Source organism: Echinops telfairi, unplaced genomic scaffold (assembly GCF_000313985.2).
Source record: "Echinops telfairi isolate 266 unplaced genomic scaffold, ASM31398v2 ScPeMD7_3;HRSCAF=10, whole genome shotgun sequence".
Taxonomy (NCBI): Eukaryota; Metazoa; Chordata; class Mammalia; order Afrosoricida; family Tenrecidae; genus Echinops; species Echinops telfairi.
In genome coordinates this window covers 21,706,111-21,722,938 of record NW_022103899.1, presented here as the reverse complement: position 1 = coordinate 21,722,938, position 16,828 = coordinate 21,706,111, and the positions used below count along the sequence as shown (strand labels likewise).

At 43.7% G+C, this 16,828-nt stretch overlaps 1 protein-coding gene across 3 annotated transcripts in view; it reads left to right on the top strand.

The window, feature by feature from the left end:
- The window catches only part of HECW2 (HECT, C2 and WW domain containing E3 ubiquitin protein ligase 2), a 457,170-nt gene that overhangs the window by 406,132 nt on the left and 34,210 nt on the right, over positions 1-16,828 (top strand). For all 3 annotated transcript variants that reach the window (XM_045294741.1, XM_004701507.3, XM_045294743.1), the window contains 2 exons: positions 2,284-2,404; positions 3,915-4,028. In XM_045294741.1, the coding sequence (XP_045150676.1) occupies positions 2,284-2,404; positions 3,915-4,028 (235 nt within the window). The remainder of the gene's footprint in view (positions 1-2,283; positions 2,405-3,914; positions 4,029-16,828) is intronic.

Below are 16,828 nucleotides of genomic sequence, written 5' to 3'. Positions count from 1 at the left end.
AGTGGTGACCACCTGCAGGAGCCAGCTTCTGCTCCGGTCAACTGCTGTCAGATTTCCCAAACAGTTTTCAAGAGAAAAATATCGATTGTTTCTTACTTGACATTTTCTAATTTTAGAATATTGGCAACTAATTTAAAATCTTTATTAAATGTTGTGAGAGAAATAAAATAGATCTCTATGGCTAGATAGAGCCCTGGGACTGTTAGTGTGTCTCTTCAGCTTTGTAGTTTTTATTAATTGAAGACAGAGACATTTTCTGATTGTTTCTGGGTTTCGTTTCTGTCTCTCTAACCAAGTTATCAACTCCAGGGACCTCCCCTTACTCATTGTAGGCACCATGGAGGAACCTAAGATAGAACCACTTAGAATCACGTTGTTGGAATATTTACAATAAAAAACACAGCAATGCTGCTGTAGCTGCTTGTGTGCAAACACCTCATGCTATTTAGTTGCTTAGTTGGCAGTTTAGAGGTCATGGTTGCGTGGGACATCCTAGCTAATGGGCTTCATCGTGTGTTTAGGGCTCCTGGTCTACCTCTGAGTTTGTTGCAAGTGAGCCTCCGTGGGACAGCAGGTGTTCTTTCTCACCTGAAAAGCAGACAAACCAGAGGAAAGAGGAGAGCCAGGAATGCGGGGAGGCTGTGGAATGTGGGGTTCACTGCCTCTGTGAACAACTGTCTCCTTTGCTGCGCTGGGACCAGAGAGGGACGGGTCCTGGATACCATGACTGAATATTGTGGACACAGCTTTCCGAACAGAATCCTGGTGACAGAATAGAATCTCAAGTTCTCCTGGTTCTGACTTCCTGCAGTATGGAGGGTGGGTGACACCCTTGAACTCTTGTTCTGAGGTCATCTTTACAACGTAAATCAAAACTGTCCCCTGAAGCCATCCTAAAACCAAACAGTAGTTTTGCTTAACTAGGCAAAACAGGTCTGCCTTAAGCAGTATGCTCTTTTCAGAAATGTAAGGACAGGATCAGATTTGACAGCAGCACCTGGGAAGATTAGACAGCGAGTTTTTGTTAATGAGGAAGGAGTAGCTCGGAAAAGGAGGCTGCGAAGGCTGTGCACCTGAAAGCGTAACCGGTGTCCTGTATTGTACATGTGGAAACTGTGGAAATGGCACATGCTTTCCTGTCTGCGGGAAATGTCTTCCAAATGTCCCTATAAATGTTTCATGATCACTTTCAATGTTCATTATGTTTAATCCATTTTCCCACACTTTTCCTCGTCCCTGGTGTATTATTCTCAACAGCAACAAAATACAATTAGGAAGGGGGCAAAAATCACCTTGTAGATTCATTTATTCAAGACATTTTAAGGGGCTTATAGTTATGTGACATGCATAACATTTCATGATTGTTATTTTCTGGCCTCTTTCTCTCAATTGGGAAATCTGCAGTGGACATACTCAGTGTGTCTGCCATGCCTGAGTCTGACCCCTCTATTCATCATCAGTTTTATGTCCCGGCTGGCTTGTTGGTTAGTCACTATGTGGCACAGAGCTGGATTTTTCCGTGGCAAGAGGAACAGACTGGGTTACTTTTACATTTCACGATGAATTTGCCACTAAGTAACATATGATATCATTGGCTAACATAGTAGATGATCATAGTATTTGCCACTTAATAAGCAGACAACAAATATTAGTTGTGGTTTTTTTTTCCCTTTGCCCACTCCTCGATGCATGCCTTCTGCAATAAGGACTGAATTCTGGTTTTGTGCCAAGATGAGCTGACGTATGAGTGAAATATTCATTACAAAATATATGTAATTATGTGTCTAGATTCATCTTAAACCCATCACGCTTTATAAAGGACATTTTGTAGTGAGGAATTTAGAATGAATAATTGAAAGATCTTCACTCTCCTTCTTTAACATACCACACACTTACATGTCGGACTTCCTGTCTGGTTGCCATGATATCATCTCAACAACGCGTCATGATACTTCACCCTGAACAGTTAGCATTAGACACAGGCGACTCTGTTTGACTCATCTTCATTTGGACTGAAAAGGGGAACATGTTTGATCAACACCTGGGCACTCATAACTATTGAAACCGGATTGTTAATCTCAATCAAAAGGCCTCAAAGAAGACATCGCTTAAAAGCCTTACTAATAAACTGTTATTTCTTTCGACTTGGAAAGGTTACAAAAGTACGAGAAGGGAAGCTAGCAATCTCCTGGTAACTGTCAACTATTGTCTCATACCCCCTGTAATGTTTTTTCTGAGGGAGTTACACAAACGCGGCTGTACTTTTTCTGTGGTTTGCTGCAGGTACTCAGCGTGCCAATGCCCGAGCTCCAGCACCTTACAAGCGGGATTTTGAAGCCAAACTAAGGAACTTCTACAGGAAGTTAGAGACTAAAGGATATGGACAAGGCCCAGGAAAATTAAAGTAAGTCAGCATGATGTACACCATATGACTTAGAGATGATGAAACGCTGCCTGGGAATTTAGGAAATTGATTGTGATTTGGGATAGCCAGCATTTGGGGGTGGGGAGGGTCAGCATCATTATTTTGAATTTGTAAGCTACAGGATCGTATAAAACATAGCCCCGGAATTAAGTGTGATTACAGAAAAATTGAGGTTCTCAAACAAACCATAAAGAGATTACTGCGTTTCTGGTAGAATGATAGGCAAAATTAAAAGATGATCTTCTTTTCCTCTTGAGAAGTTACCACTTTGTGGGCCCTTATATATTCGTTAGAAGGCTGTCACCGTAACCCACCTGCCCTTCTACTGTCTCTGGGTTAACCTGTACAGAGGAATCCTGGCCCCCGCTGCTTGGTTCTCTGAAGCAAACTGAGCTTGTTCAAGAGAATCGCTCATGAATGTCATTTCTGCCTTTCTGTAGCCACTTCCCTATAAATGAGGAAACTAAAACATAATCGCACTGGCCTGGAGTTACATTTCTTTCCCGTTCACCCCAACTGCCCCCTGATCCCCACCTCCACTCCTGCCCCCTGCACTACCTACCAGCATGCCACTGTGGCACCTGAGAAAGGATGGAGGAGGGAGCGTCTCCAGTGCGCCCCAGCCCTGGAGCTGTGGGCCAAAGGCCAGCTCCACAGCCGCACTGCACCGGAAGGTGTGCTTCTCATTCACCTTGCCCTGAAAGAGCGCCTGGAGCACACATGTGCTACTGAGCTCTACCTTTCCCACGGCTTCGCTGAGGAAGGTCTTCAGCATCAAGTGTCCTGTGTTTGGCCTCCTCTTTATCGGCCTTTCATTCAAGGGCAAAGTGATATCTGTTTAAGAGTAGTTTTAATTGTATCCATCAAAAAAATGGAATAATTCATTACAGGCACTCTTCATTTGTATCTGTCCCTTAGAAAATCTCAAGATTCACTTAGTCCAGAAATTAAGTATAATTGTAAACTCCCCTGCTTTGCAGGGCACTGGTCTCCCCCGCTCACCCCCCCACCTCGCCCCCCCCAACACCCCGCCCCCACTTGATCTTCCCCTCCCCCTTGGTCTCACAGTCATCGCCCAGGGCCTGCGGGCACTTAGTAACTGAATTCCTTGTGCATTCAGGCTTAGAACATGACCTCATAAGCTTATTCTTCTTTTACTGAGCTAAGGTTTTGTATGTGTTGCTGTATAAGCATTTTCTTACTGGGATAAAATGATTTGACCAATTAGACTGAACTCCCAAGTTTATTATCACCCATCCTAGGGGGGATGCTCTAATTACCAGTTACTCTCTCTTACATAACGTTGGTTAATGCTATGAACAGTTAAACGTAAATGTGTGCTTTATCATAGGCAGCAAGGATATTCAGTACAGCCAACTCTCACCTCATTTGTTGTGGTAGATTGAAATTAAATGACAAATGTCAAACCCAAGAAAGCTAAGAACTAGGGAATAACCTGTGTTTTTCCCACACTGTCTCTACTGAACAGGCTAATCATCAGAAGAGATCACTTACTAGAAGATGCTTTTAATCAGATTATGGGCTACTCCCGAAAAGACCTGCAGAGAAATAAGCTGTATGTCACATTTGTCGGAGAGGAAGGGTGAGTAGAACAGAGAAGTGGCCTGTGGAATGCAGGCTGCTACCACAAGGCCGGATGTTTCACCACATCGATGTGGTTTGCCTGAAGCAGGAAATCCTTCTGGCAGGAAATGCTGTTCTCGTATACTTCAACCTTTCGGTTGCTTATTTGTTGTGTGTGTGTGTGTGTGTGTGTGTGTGTGTGTGTGTGTGTTTCTCTGTTTGTTTGTTTTTTCCTACAACTTCCTCTGGTTTTTCCATCATTTGACATAGAAATTATTTTGTAAATCACATGGCTGTAGATGACTTCATGAGTTGGAGGTTGGCTTGGTTTCTTCTCTATGCAGCTCTCTTCTCTGAAAGAGAAGAAGCAGGATCTGTACGGAGGAGAGGGGGAGGGAATTGCGTTCGAACGTCTGTGATCTTGTTGTCTGCACTGCAGGGTCAGTTAGAACACGCTTCCCTGGTTTTATATGCTCAGTCCCAGTACCTGAGTAGGAGCCTGTGGTACTTCCCAGAGGCCTCCAGAGCAGTGATTCCTGGGCCTTGTTCTTATTTCTCCACCCCGTTTTCCTCTTCCCTTGGGAGGGCAGGACACCCACCAAAATAACTACCTGCTGTAAACAAGCATGCCCCGCCTTCCGTGACTCTGCCGTGTGCATGCTCACACAGATAAGAATTAGGAAATAGAGGTGTGAAGACGCCCACACAGTTGTCTGTTGTATCCCAATAAGCCTAACAGTTGCTATGCTCCTCAGAAGGTAACACCATTCATCCTTCCCACAACTTTTCCTCTTTTGTCATTCCAGTCTCTGACCTACCGTGTAACCTAGTTGCCTTCAGGAAAAATTGGGAAAAATACCACCTGCGTGTCTGAGCTCTGATTGGCTCTTCCTTGATTGTGTTGGTCTGAATCCTTTGCAGGCAAGCCCTCTCCATCATGCTGCGGAATACAGTGCACTAGATCATGGAATCCTAGAAGTACTGTCTAACAAAGTGAGCTGTTCAATACACAGTGTGTAAAGCGAAGGCTCCGTAAACTCAGATAACTGATGGAGTTAGGATTCAAACCCAGGCCTTTTGTCTTTTATCTGCTCTCCCCGACTCACCCGGCACTGAGACACAGTGAACATTCCATGTTTCCTATCCCTGGAGCCTTATATCTTTCCAGCTAGCCACTGACAACCTTACTCTTGGCACACGCGCTACTGTCGAGTCTTCCCTATCACTAGATTAAAGACAGATAGTATGTGGGAGTTCACAATCCTATAAACCAAGTTTGGGTACAGTGTGGCCAACATTTGAGCCCTTCCATGTTCATGTGCAAAATGAACTACCAGCTGTGCTAGAGAGCTTGAAGATGCAGGTGCACGTTAGGGAAAGGAGGAAGCTGTCTTCAGTCGTATCGCAAGCATGCAATGGATTCCAAGTATTTCCTCACATAACCCGTCTGCTTTGGATAAGAACACTTTTCCTCCCCCAGAACTCCAGCCGCCTTCCTTCTTTGTTGGACAGTGGTTTGCTGAGGTCTCGAGAGATTCAGTGAAGAGTCTTTTGAAGCCATTGTACTTAAGCTCAAATAGAGTACATGCTCATACAGTCTTCCAAAGCAATCCTCCTGCAAGCTGGACAGGTGACATGAACTCCAAAGGAACAGGGCTAGGTACAGGGCTGATTCATTTATAGTTAGTTGACATTGGGATCCAAACACTTTCTGCTGTCATCACCTGTCTCCTTTCCGTAACCCCCAGAGGTAAAACAAGAGGTAGCATATTTTGATGCAGGATGTCAATCACCAAGGAACAAACAGTCTCTTAATCTGTCTCTTTTGTTGTAGATGATTCATTAATGCAGGAATTGATGTCTTTTAACTTTTGCAATCTTTCCGAGTACATTGGCTCTATCCCAACATAGTAAAAGATTTTAAAATTTCTTGCTGCCTTATAATAAAAACCCAAACTGAAAAGCTCGTGGGCAGAGCCTGTGGCTGTTACAAATGATTAACTCATCCAGTGTCTAGTCAACAAGTTCTCACCAACCAGAAGTGCCTTCAAAGAAAGGCCTAGTGATCACCCTCTAAAATATACGCCGCTGACTGAGTGCGAATCTGATTAGTACGGGGGCAGAAGAGATTCAAGATGAACCTTAGGAAGCATTGCTTCCTGCCAGAGAGTAAGAGAATGTTCAACCTTCTACAATTATGGGAAGAGCTCCCAATGGCCAAAACTGGAGAAATTTGAGCAACAAAATAAATAAGGCAGTATTAGAGTATAACCCAATCTATAATATAAATATCCATGAGTGTGTGTGTGTGTGTGTGTGTGTGTGTGTGTGTGTGTGTGTAAATGGAGAGATACTGGGATATGTCACTAAAGGACTTTTCTTATTTTCATGTTCTCTGCTTTACTGCCACCACAATAAATGTTGGTACGTGTATAGCTTCATCTATATACTCAGGGATAATAAAGTAGAAATATATCATATATAAAATTTTTAAAAGAATAAACTATTTACTGTTTTATGTTGCTGATGTCAGCCTTACATTATTTATGAAATAATAATAGTTTGTAATTCTTATTAATCTGTCTCTCTGGTTGTATTATTATACTGCCACTATCAGGCTCTGAGCTTACCTCTAGAAGCACTGAAATGTTCTGGAATTCCCATTCCTCATAATGTTGTCCATAATTTGTTAGTCTCCACATAGGTGAATGCTTTTGCATAGTCAATAAAATACCTCATAGTCAATGAGCTCAAGTATAACAACCGTTGAGATGGACAGCACTCAGTAGAGGGACACAGGGGGACAGGAGCATCAGTTAAGAACGGGAAGATCTCAGCAGCTACCAGTGAGGTGCCCCCAGGAGGGGTCAGATATCCTGCACTTGCTGGCAGTGGGAAAACCAACTTAAAGGCTAAGTGGATTCAAGTTTCTTTAAGTTAGAGGCAGCAATGCCTGCCAACCGACTCCCTTTTACCATTGACCCAGAGGCATGAGCGGTGGCAGTGAACCCTGCCCCTCTCTGGCATAGACCATTTTTCCTGGTCCCTGAGGCAACCCAGCAGCCAAACCTCTTAGCCCACTGGCCTCTGGGACTATGCGTATACAGTAAACTATGCACGTAACTTGGCGCAGATATTCTCGGCACCCACAGCATAGTTTTTGCCATTTTCCCCCTTCCTCCTTATCTCCTGCTTACTTGTTTGGTGCTGCCCCACCTCCCCTGTACAGCACATGCATGCACATGTGACACTTAAAGGAGCAGCCACACTCCTGAGAATAATCTAGACGAAATGGACAAATGCCTAGAAATACACCAGCTACACAAATTAACACAGAAAGATGTAGAAAATCTGATCAGACTCATAACAAAAAAAATTGAAAAGTTCATTAATGGACTTCCAACCAACAAAAGCCCAGGACTGGATGGTTCCACGGGGGTGGGGTGGGGTGGGGTTGTACTTGGTATTCAGACCAAGTCTACAGATTATTCAAAAATGTAGATGCAAAAATTCTAAACAAAATTCTGGCCAATAGCATCTAACAACATATCAAAAAAAAAAAAAAAATCCACTCACCATGTCCAAGTGAGAGTTATACCAGAGATGCAAGGATAGTTCAACATTTGAAAATCAATCATTGTAATCCACCGCAATAAAGAAGACAAAGAATAAGACCACAAGATCATGTCAGCAGTTGCAGAAAAAGCATTTGACAATATCCATGACTTATTTCTGATGAAAAGCACTCAATAAAATAGGAGTAGAGGGACATTCCTCAACATCATAAAGGCCATATGTGATATCCGATGGTCAGCATCATACTCATTAGGGAAACATGGAAAACATTTCCCCTGAAAATAGGAACTAATAAAGGTGCCCCTTATACAACTCTTACTCAACATCATGCTGGAAGCCATTAGACAGTAGAAAGAAATCCAGGGAGTGCAACTGAGCAAAGAGAAGTGAAACTCTTGCTGTTTTCAGTTGATCTGATTTCATAGGGTTAGACCCTCAAGGGCTCCACAGAAAGACTCTTGGAAACAATGGGGGGAGGGTTGGTAAAGTAGTAGGATATAAGAGTAGCAAGCAGAAATCAACCAGATTCTTATATACCAGTGAAGAGAGCTCCAAAAAGACACCAGGAAAACAATACCATTTACAATAACTACATAAAAGATACTAGGAATAAACCTAACCAAAGAAACAAAAGACCTATACCAAGAATATTATAGAACATTCTTACAAGAAACCAATAGAGACCTACACAAATGGGAAAATATTCCATGTTCATGGATAAGAAGACTTCAAGTACTCTACAAATATTACACAACTCCAATTTAAACCCAGCTTCATTCTTTAAAGAAATGCAGAAACAAATTACTAACTTCAGGTGGAGAAGAAAGTGACCCAGGATAAGCAGAGAACTTCTCAAAAAGGAGAACGAAGGAGGAGCCATTGTACCACCTGACCGCAATCCTGCATAGCAACAGTAGGCAATGCAGCCTGGTACTGGGACCAGCTACATAGACCAATGGAATGCAAGCATCCACCTACACGCAATTGGTTTTTTTAACAAAGAACCAAGAAACATCAAAGGGGAAACAAATATACAGAGAAGATGCTTTATTTTGAAGAATGACACATCTGCTTGCTTCTCAAAAGATGTGAATTAGCAGCTTCTGAGGGAGATTTCCACTGTGCCCTAAGTAATTTCTTTGCATAGGTCTAAAGCATGATCTAAATTGTTCCTGAAATGAAAGATTGAGTCTAAAGAAATGAAGAGAAAATTCATCATTCAGAATGTATAGAATGATGACAAATTCTATGTGACATGGAATTAATTCCAGAATGTTAGAGTTTGACACCCCCTCCCCCAAACAAGAGTACAAAAGTAATTCGAGAGTCTGAAGATGCAATTTGAGAGCCTCCAGATGAATGCCAATGCATTAGTTGACATTTAACTGAATGCTAATTCTTAACTGCAGTTTCAAATTATGTTAACTTATGAAATTTAGAGGATTTCAAGGGTAGTTGCAATGATTTTATTTGCTTATGGGTGAGGGTTGGTTTTTTTGGGGGTTTTTTTTGCACATTGACATTTCCACTCAACATAATTTGGTTATCTGCTCTTGCAAAGTGGAGGGAAGCTACCGGCAGCGGCTGGGAACTGAGTCATTTGGACGATCTAGCAGGAAATGGCAAGCTGTGGTTGTCTGCTTCTGTGGTGAGGTTTCTTTCTTTTTAGCAGTAGCTTCTCAGGAGCCGGGTCATGAAATGCAGCATAGCCCCCATCGTTTTATTTCCTTCTGCATTGAAAAGCCCAACAACTAATGCTTCTGTGGTGTGAAAAGCCAGTCAGATAGACTATTGTGTTCAGGTTAGGCAGTGTGAGCTCTTAACTCCTTAGTACCCCAACAGTAAAGCAATAATGGCTTACATAAAGAGAGGATGTTTACACTGCTACAGCCTGCCTCTTTTTTTCTCCTATGGCCAGCCCTGTAAAAGCCTCCTTTCTTTAGGAAAGAATGAGTTCATTATGCGCAAGGTGCCATCAGGATGGCTTCAGTCATCCGTCTTGCAAAGCCACGCTTAGCCTAGGGAGGGGATGTGTGCAAACAGTTTTAGTTCAGGGGTTTAAGAAGAGATGAGCTTTTGGGGGTGGTGAGGGGGGGGGGGTTGGGTTAGTATTTTGCCTGTACCATGCAAAGGAAAGCAACTAAGGAGGATGAGATTTGAAGTAATTTTCTCCTTTCTGTGTTCTTGCTCTCTTTTTTCCCCCAACAACTGACCACATCCTCTCTAAAAGTTGTTTGGTGTTCTGGGCCTGTCGAATGACACATTTCCCCAGAAATCTACAGCGTCTCCTGTGTGCGTTGTGGTGCTGTTGATGTTCTTGCTGCAAGAGACTTCGGCAGCATAACCCAGGTACCCCAGACGTTACTGAAGAAGGCGGCTTTCAGCACTGCTCCTCGGCTTGTTGGTGCCAAGTCAACCTTTATCCTATGAGTGGCTCACTTGATGCCTTACTCAGTCGCCAGCCTTTAAACGACCCAAGAAGCATTGCCTTGTTTCTATAAATATCTGAGGGTGAATCAGAGGATGTGCAGGCCAGGTCTGCCTGCACGGGCTTGTAAGAAAGCAACGCTTTCTGTCTTCATGAACACTTGGAGGAAGTGATAGTGAGGCACTGCCGTCATCATCTTTCATTTGGCAATCGACTGCCAAGTCTGTGGCTAGCCTTCAGCCCTTCATAGCAGAAAACTAAAGCACAGGAGGCTAGAATTCTTTATTTTGATCATTGCTGGATGCCATCACTCAATTCGGGGAGAGTCCGTTCGCCCTAGAAATGTGATGGTTTTTAAACATGCTTCATCAGCATTTCTTGGGGTTCAAAATGACAGGGCCACCCCAGAGACATCTGTGTGCTTATTCAGAAATGCCCTCAGACGCAGCTGCTATGTGGCTACACACCCGTTGTCCAGAGTTTCTGTATTTCCGTGCCAAGCCTCTAGCTGTGGAACCAACCTAACTGGCAAAACAGGAATGCAACAAATGATCCTGTGATATGAGTCATATTAACTATTTCCTTGGAAGAGGTGGCTAAAACATAACAGAAAATCCATGCAGTTGTGGGTACCCTGCTGTGACATCTCCTATTACATCCAGTAGACTTCTCTCTTCTAGCTGTAATCCACAACCTGCTCTCAGGTGTGCGGTGCTCAGTTTGGGATTATGATCTGATCAAAGTGTACAGATTTGGTCTTGGACCAAGACCTCGAACTGGGTTCGTTTCAGTTTGACAGCCTCCCCCTGTGGTGAATTCTGCTGGGAATTTGGCATTTCCACCAAATTCAGTAGATTGATTCAGTACTTCTCGGGTGGAGATGGGTCAGGCTGGACTGGGTGGATTTGAATCCTTGGTCTGAGCTGTAGAGTGATTTCATCAGAGCTTCTATAGAGAGAAAAGCCCGATAGGTTGAAGAAGCTACATTTCCTTTTAGAAGAACTACTAGATTTGTTTATCTGGGCAAAAAAAAATTGTTAAATTTTAGTGTAACTCTTCAGTAAACACCCTTCTCATCTTCAGCCAGATCCAGCTATCACCATGAAAAAGGAACGAATCACTGATCTCCACCTTTGTTATTTTAACTGCCATTCCCCAGACTATATTACACCTAAAAATAATACACCAAGCTTTCAAAGCATAATTCATTCATGTAACGCTGACAGCCATCTTCAAGCTGAATTGTCCTTCACGGACTCACATAATCTATTAATGTCTTCAAATCAATACACTCCCTGAAGGCAAACTCATGCAAATGTCCTCTCTCAGCTAGGAGTCACATATGTAAATAAGGGTGATTTGCTTTAGAGAGACATGGTGAGTCCTACTGTGGATTCAGTAATGTGTGTCTAGTCTCTACTTGGAATAGAAAAATTAGTAAAACATGCTGTTGCCAAGGAGTTGATTCTGATCCATAGCAACCCTATTGGACAGGGAAGAATGGGCCTGTAGGGTTTTCAAGCCATATCTTTCTCCCTTGGAGCCACTGGTGGCTCAAACCATCAGCCTTTCAGTTGACAGCCAAGCGCTTTAACCACTGCACCACCAGGGCTCCTTAAGGAAGACAGCCCCTGCCTTTAGGATGTGTGCTTTGGGAAGGTGAACACATAAGCAGATTGTTTTTATCTACTCTGGGATTAAAACACTGAAAGGATTAAAACAGATTAAAATTTGACGTTAGTAAATGATTGCTACTGTTTAATTGTAAGCAACTAAAGAGCCCGTTTTCTGGTTCCAGTCTTCTCTTTATAAGAAAACCGATTCAAGGTATTTTCATTAGATTTCCACTGTCTGAACCCAGTGAGCCAGGAAGCACATACAAAACCCACGGGAAACCATCCCTGTAGATTAATAAGTCCACACAAGTCAACCTGTGCTTACCTAATGGTGCTTGAAAAGACAAGAGGCAGGGTGTGCTATTGGTGGTTTGATACGTATTTTAAAACTGTGGAATACAAAATTGATGATCTGAAATGCAACCCCACCACCCCACCCACTTATCTCGCAATAAAAATATATTCTGAAAACAAAGAAGCGCTGATTCTTAGGGAAGAGTCCTGGTTTCAGAGCAGGTGACACATGGGGCTGCTGCACACAAGGTGGGCGATGGAAACTCCGAGTTGCTCCCTGGGAGAGAGATGAGGCGTTCTGCTCCCATAAAAATGCTCAGTCTTGGAAACCAACCTCCAGGGGCAGTTCTTCTCGATCCTACAGGGTTGTGGTGAGCCGGAATGGCTTGATGCCGGGGTGTGAGTGACTCTGGAGGGAGACAGAGACCGGGGAGACTGAGAAACAGGATCTGTGATTCGGTGAAATAACGTGACATTGTGCCCTACAGATTGGTAAGTGTGCACCGGTGAGCCCATGCTTGCCTTGCTTATTGTGCAGTCGACGCTCTCTCACCTTTCTGTAGGGCTTGGTTGTAGAAGAAGTTCCCACAGAGTGGGGCTGTCACCAGGGCTCACTCGGTGGGTCCCCCTTCATACACCCTGGAATATGATTTGTACACATTTCAGATTTCCTTGAAGCAAAAGGAATGGCAGGGACGGCACCTGCCCTTGGTGCCACTTGAAAGCGGGCACCACCGAGCCATTTCTGTTAACCATCACAGTTCCGTTGTCAGCTGTGAGCAAGGTAATAATCCACGGGGATTCCAAAAAGGTTGGGGAGAAATTAAACAGTCTTTTTAACATCCTTTTCCCACAAACTTTTTGAAGCCCCTTGGACTTTCGTAGTTGAGAGCCTCCATGGGCCACGGTAGGCTGTGTGATCGATCTCCTTCTGCTGAGTGTGGAAAGAGAAGTCGGTCAGTGAAAACACGGGTGCTGCTCCACAGGAGGACGCCACCGTCTACTTCTGGAAAGATCTGCAGTCTCTGAGACCCACAGCGGCAGCTCTACTCTGTCTTGTAGGGTTGCTAGGAGAATAAAGAGGGGAAGTTGAAACAAAAGATTATTTTGAGTACATTGTAGACCAGTCTTCATCAAATAAAGCAAGAAGGCACCGTTGTCATTTTCAAGCCGTGCCGTAATATGTTATGTCAAAGATCAATGGGCTTGGTATGTGTTATTGACATGATATTATGATAAAGTTACTAAAAAGGTAGTAAATATTTAAGGCTAAAAGGCCATACGGTCTCTTTTGACCAGTCAACTCCGCCTTTGTAGCATGAACCAGAAAATCCCTGAAATGGGTGAGTGCAACTGTGTTCCGCTAGAACTTTATTTACAAAAACAAGTGGACAACAATTGACCGTAGGCCATCCTCTGCTGACTCATGTTCTCTAAGTCACATGCTTTAGTCTAGATTAGCATTTCAGTCTTACTAAAGAGCGAGCTGTAAAGAGTAACGAGCTCTAAACTTGCGGTCAGAAACCTACGTTCACGGTTACAGGTGATGCATGTCCGTGAGCTTCCTCCAGCCTCAGTCTTCCTGCTAAAATGGAGAGACCGGACAAAATTTCTAAAATGCTTTTCTCCACTGATAGACTGTTTCTGGGAACTGGGATAGCTGCTGATGAAGTTCTCCACTCACAGGACACCTTCGATGTTTCGCAAGCAGAGGGCTCAGAGTGGGTTAGAATCATGGGCGAACTCTCACAAGGTGAACTTTAGCAGAAACAAGTAGAAAGTCCCTTATCTTAAGTCTTAAATAATGCAGCGACATGAAGCCAGGAAGGAAGAGCCCCAGGTTAAAGGAGCACAGGTGAAAGGTGTAGCCTTTGGTGATGATTAGCTCATTATGAGTCAACAAAGTGGCTGCCCCAACAGGCAGAGTCCTTTGGAACCATGAGTGGAGAAAAGTCTCCCAGAAGGCCAGAGTCCTGTCTAAACTCTCTGGTGATAAGGCCACACCTTGAATATTGTGACCAGTCTTAGGTGCCACACCTTCTCAGACTTTGATACCCTGGGTTGCCCAGAGCGCAGTGATCTGGGTAATGAGGGAATGCAAAACTCGGCCGTGAGAGCTTGAAGGATGTGGCCAAGGCCACGAGAGGGGTAGCGGTCAGCAGGGCCAGAAGCCAGGAAGGTGAAAACTGCTCTGTGCAGAATTCCTGGAGAAAATGGCTTTTTCTGTTTTGATATTTTTCACTTCTAGTTTAATGTCCTAAACTAAGGCCACCAGATGTCCCGCTTTTGGCGGGACAGTTCTGATTTTTGGAAAGAATGCATGACAAGCTAGGGAACGGTCTATTTAGTCCATATAGACCAAAGTTTTAATCAAGAACCCCCACCCCCACCCCCATCCCCTCCCCCCTCCCGTCAATGGTGTCCCGCTTTAAATCTGGTCACCTTATATTAACACATACCCCGAATCAACCACGCCTGCTGCTGTGGAGGGGATTCCGCCTCATGACGCCCCTGTAGGACAGAGACATCTGCCCCACAGAGTGTCCAAGGCTGTAACTATTTACTGAAACAGACTCGCACATCTCCCACCCTCCCATGGTGTGACTAGTGGGCTCAAACCACCAACCTTTCAGTGAGCAGCCACGTACTTAACCCCTGCACCACCAGAACACCCTCCCAAAACCACAATAGACTTAACTATTTGTTGGAGAAAACCTCGGCATGAAGAATGGTTGAGTGGGCTGTATTTGTCCTTGTTCTGGGTGATGTCAGAGGTCAGAACTAAGTCAGTGGAAGGTAGCCACGCAAGTAGGCTGCTGTCCCCTCGGCATGAGGAGAGGCAGTCTGTTCATCATTCCATCGGAGGCAGCAAGAGTGATGCTTTGGGGGCTCCTGGTAACCTGAGGTTGGTCCTACAGATGCTGGTGACCACCTGGTAGCTGTACCATGTAGTATTCCGCTGCCTTACAGAGCAGTTACATCATGTCGTCTTAAAGCCCTGTCGGCTCTGGGAGTCTGTGCTATTGGAATTTTCAACACATAGGCTTCCTGTCAGATTATTTAAGTCTCTGAAAGTGTACTGTGGATATGGGTATGTGGTACTCTTGATGCATAATTGGAGCTGTTAGTGAAGGAGCTGTTAGTGGTGGCAAGGTGGCTATGCATTGGGCTGCTCACTGCAAGGTCAGCAGTTCAAAACCAGCAGCTTAAGAGAAAGATGAGGCTTTCTGCTCCCATAAAGATTCACAGTCTCTCAAACCTGAAAGGGTGGTTCTGTGCCCTATCAGGTTCCTATGGGCTCAAATTGACTTGATTGTGAAGGCTAAATTGAAATTATTTAATAATTTATGCATTTTAAAATTGTGTATTAGAAAAGTTTTAACTAGTACATCTCATTTTGTTAGACAAGGCTATATTTAAAAAGCAAGTAAATTTAAAGTTTATTAATGAAAATATTGTGTAAATCAGTACAGATATGTCAGACATCAGGAAATTACTATGTGTATTCTGTGTCTTATATCATTCTTTTACATTCACAACTGAGACATACGGGAACCATTTTATTTCTTTACTGAAACTCACTGCCCTCGAGCCAAGTCTGTTCTGACTCATAGAGACCTTGTACGGGGTGTTCAAGACTATATTTATGGGAGTAGGTGGCCTCATCTTTCGCCCATGGAGCAGCTCGTGGATTTGAACTGCTGAGCATGGATTATCAGTCCAGCACTTAACCAACGGAGCCACCAGATCTCCTTATTTTCTTTATCAATATTCCAGTTTTCTATTCTGCCTATAATAGGACTTATGCAATCATCTTTGGTATATAAAACAATCTACCGACAGACAAGAATCAGATGATTTCTTCTTCATTAGAAGAAAAACTGCAATGCAATAATGTCCATAAAGGAAATTTTAAAAGAGGAAATTTTCATTTAAGCGATAGGGGAAGAAGCAAAAAGGTCAAAAGGTCTTCCATAATCCTACCACCCTGTTTATCAGTTATGTTCCTTTCTCCTTGATTGCTTTCAGTCTTAGAAACCATTGTGTGTATTGTTCTCAGATGTATTTTGCATACTAAATGCTTTTCTGCAAGCTGCCTTTTAACTGCAAATTTTGATCTCAGGGCTGTGAGTCACTTGTCATCCCTCACACTGACCATAATCTTTTCCTGCCCTTCCCTCTGGCTCTGATGCTGTCTTTGTAAGTAGCATGGCATTTACACTGTCATGTAAATCAGGAGCTGGAGTTCCCGCTGCTGCTCCAAATCCCCCCTTAAGGAAACTTGAGGCACCCTCATTTTCCTGGTTTGTACTTTCCCCTGGTGTTTTAGAATTTAAAGTTTTCACATGCACCCTACCGTGGCCTGTTTCTGCCTTGATTTCCACAGGGAGCCTTGCACCTATACAGTTGTCTCTCTCATTCACGAATGTTCGTTCTCCCTCCATTTAGAAATATTTCCCAAGTCCTGGAGGATTCCATGTCCCTTGAATAGAGATGACTGCGGACCTTTGGTTTATTTAAATGAATACCCTAGAGTAGGTGCCTACTGGGGGGACACAGTGGAACTCCCCCACAGGGTTTCTAAAGCTGTAGTCTGCCCAGCAGCAGATTGCCACTCTTTCTCCTGTCAAATGGCTAACAGGTGTGAACTATCGAGATTTCAAGTGCTTAACCACCGAGCTGAAGTGTATCCCACCTGAAGCTGGGGATAATGTCTAGAATAAATCTGACTCAGCAAGCACAGGTGGCTGAAGACAGACAATAGTGGGACGGCACCAAGGACATCCTACATAGAGGACAGAGTTTAAAGTCATTAAAAGTCTGGAAAGAAAGCAAATACCAAAATGGATGCAGAAGAGCTTCTGAGAGTTGCTTCTAAACATGGAGTAGCTGAAACAAATAAGA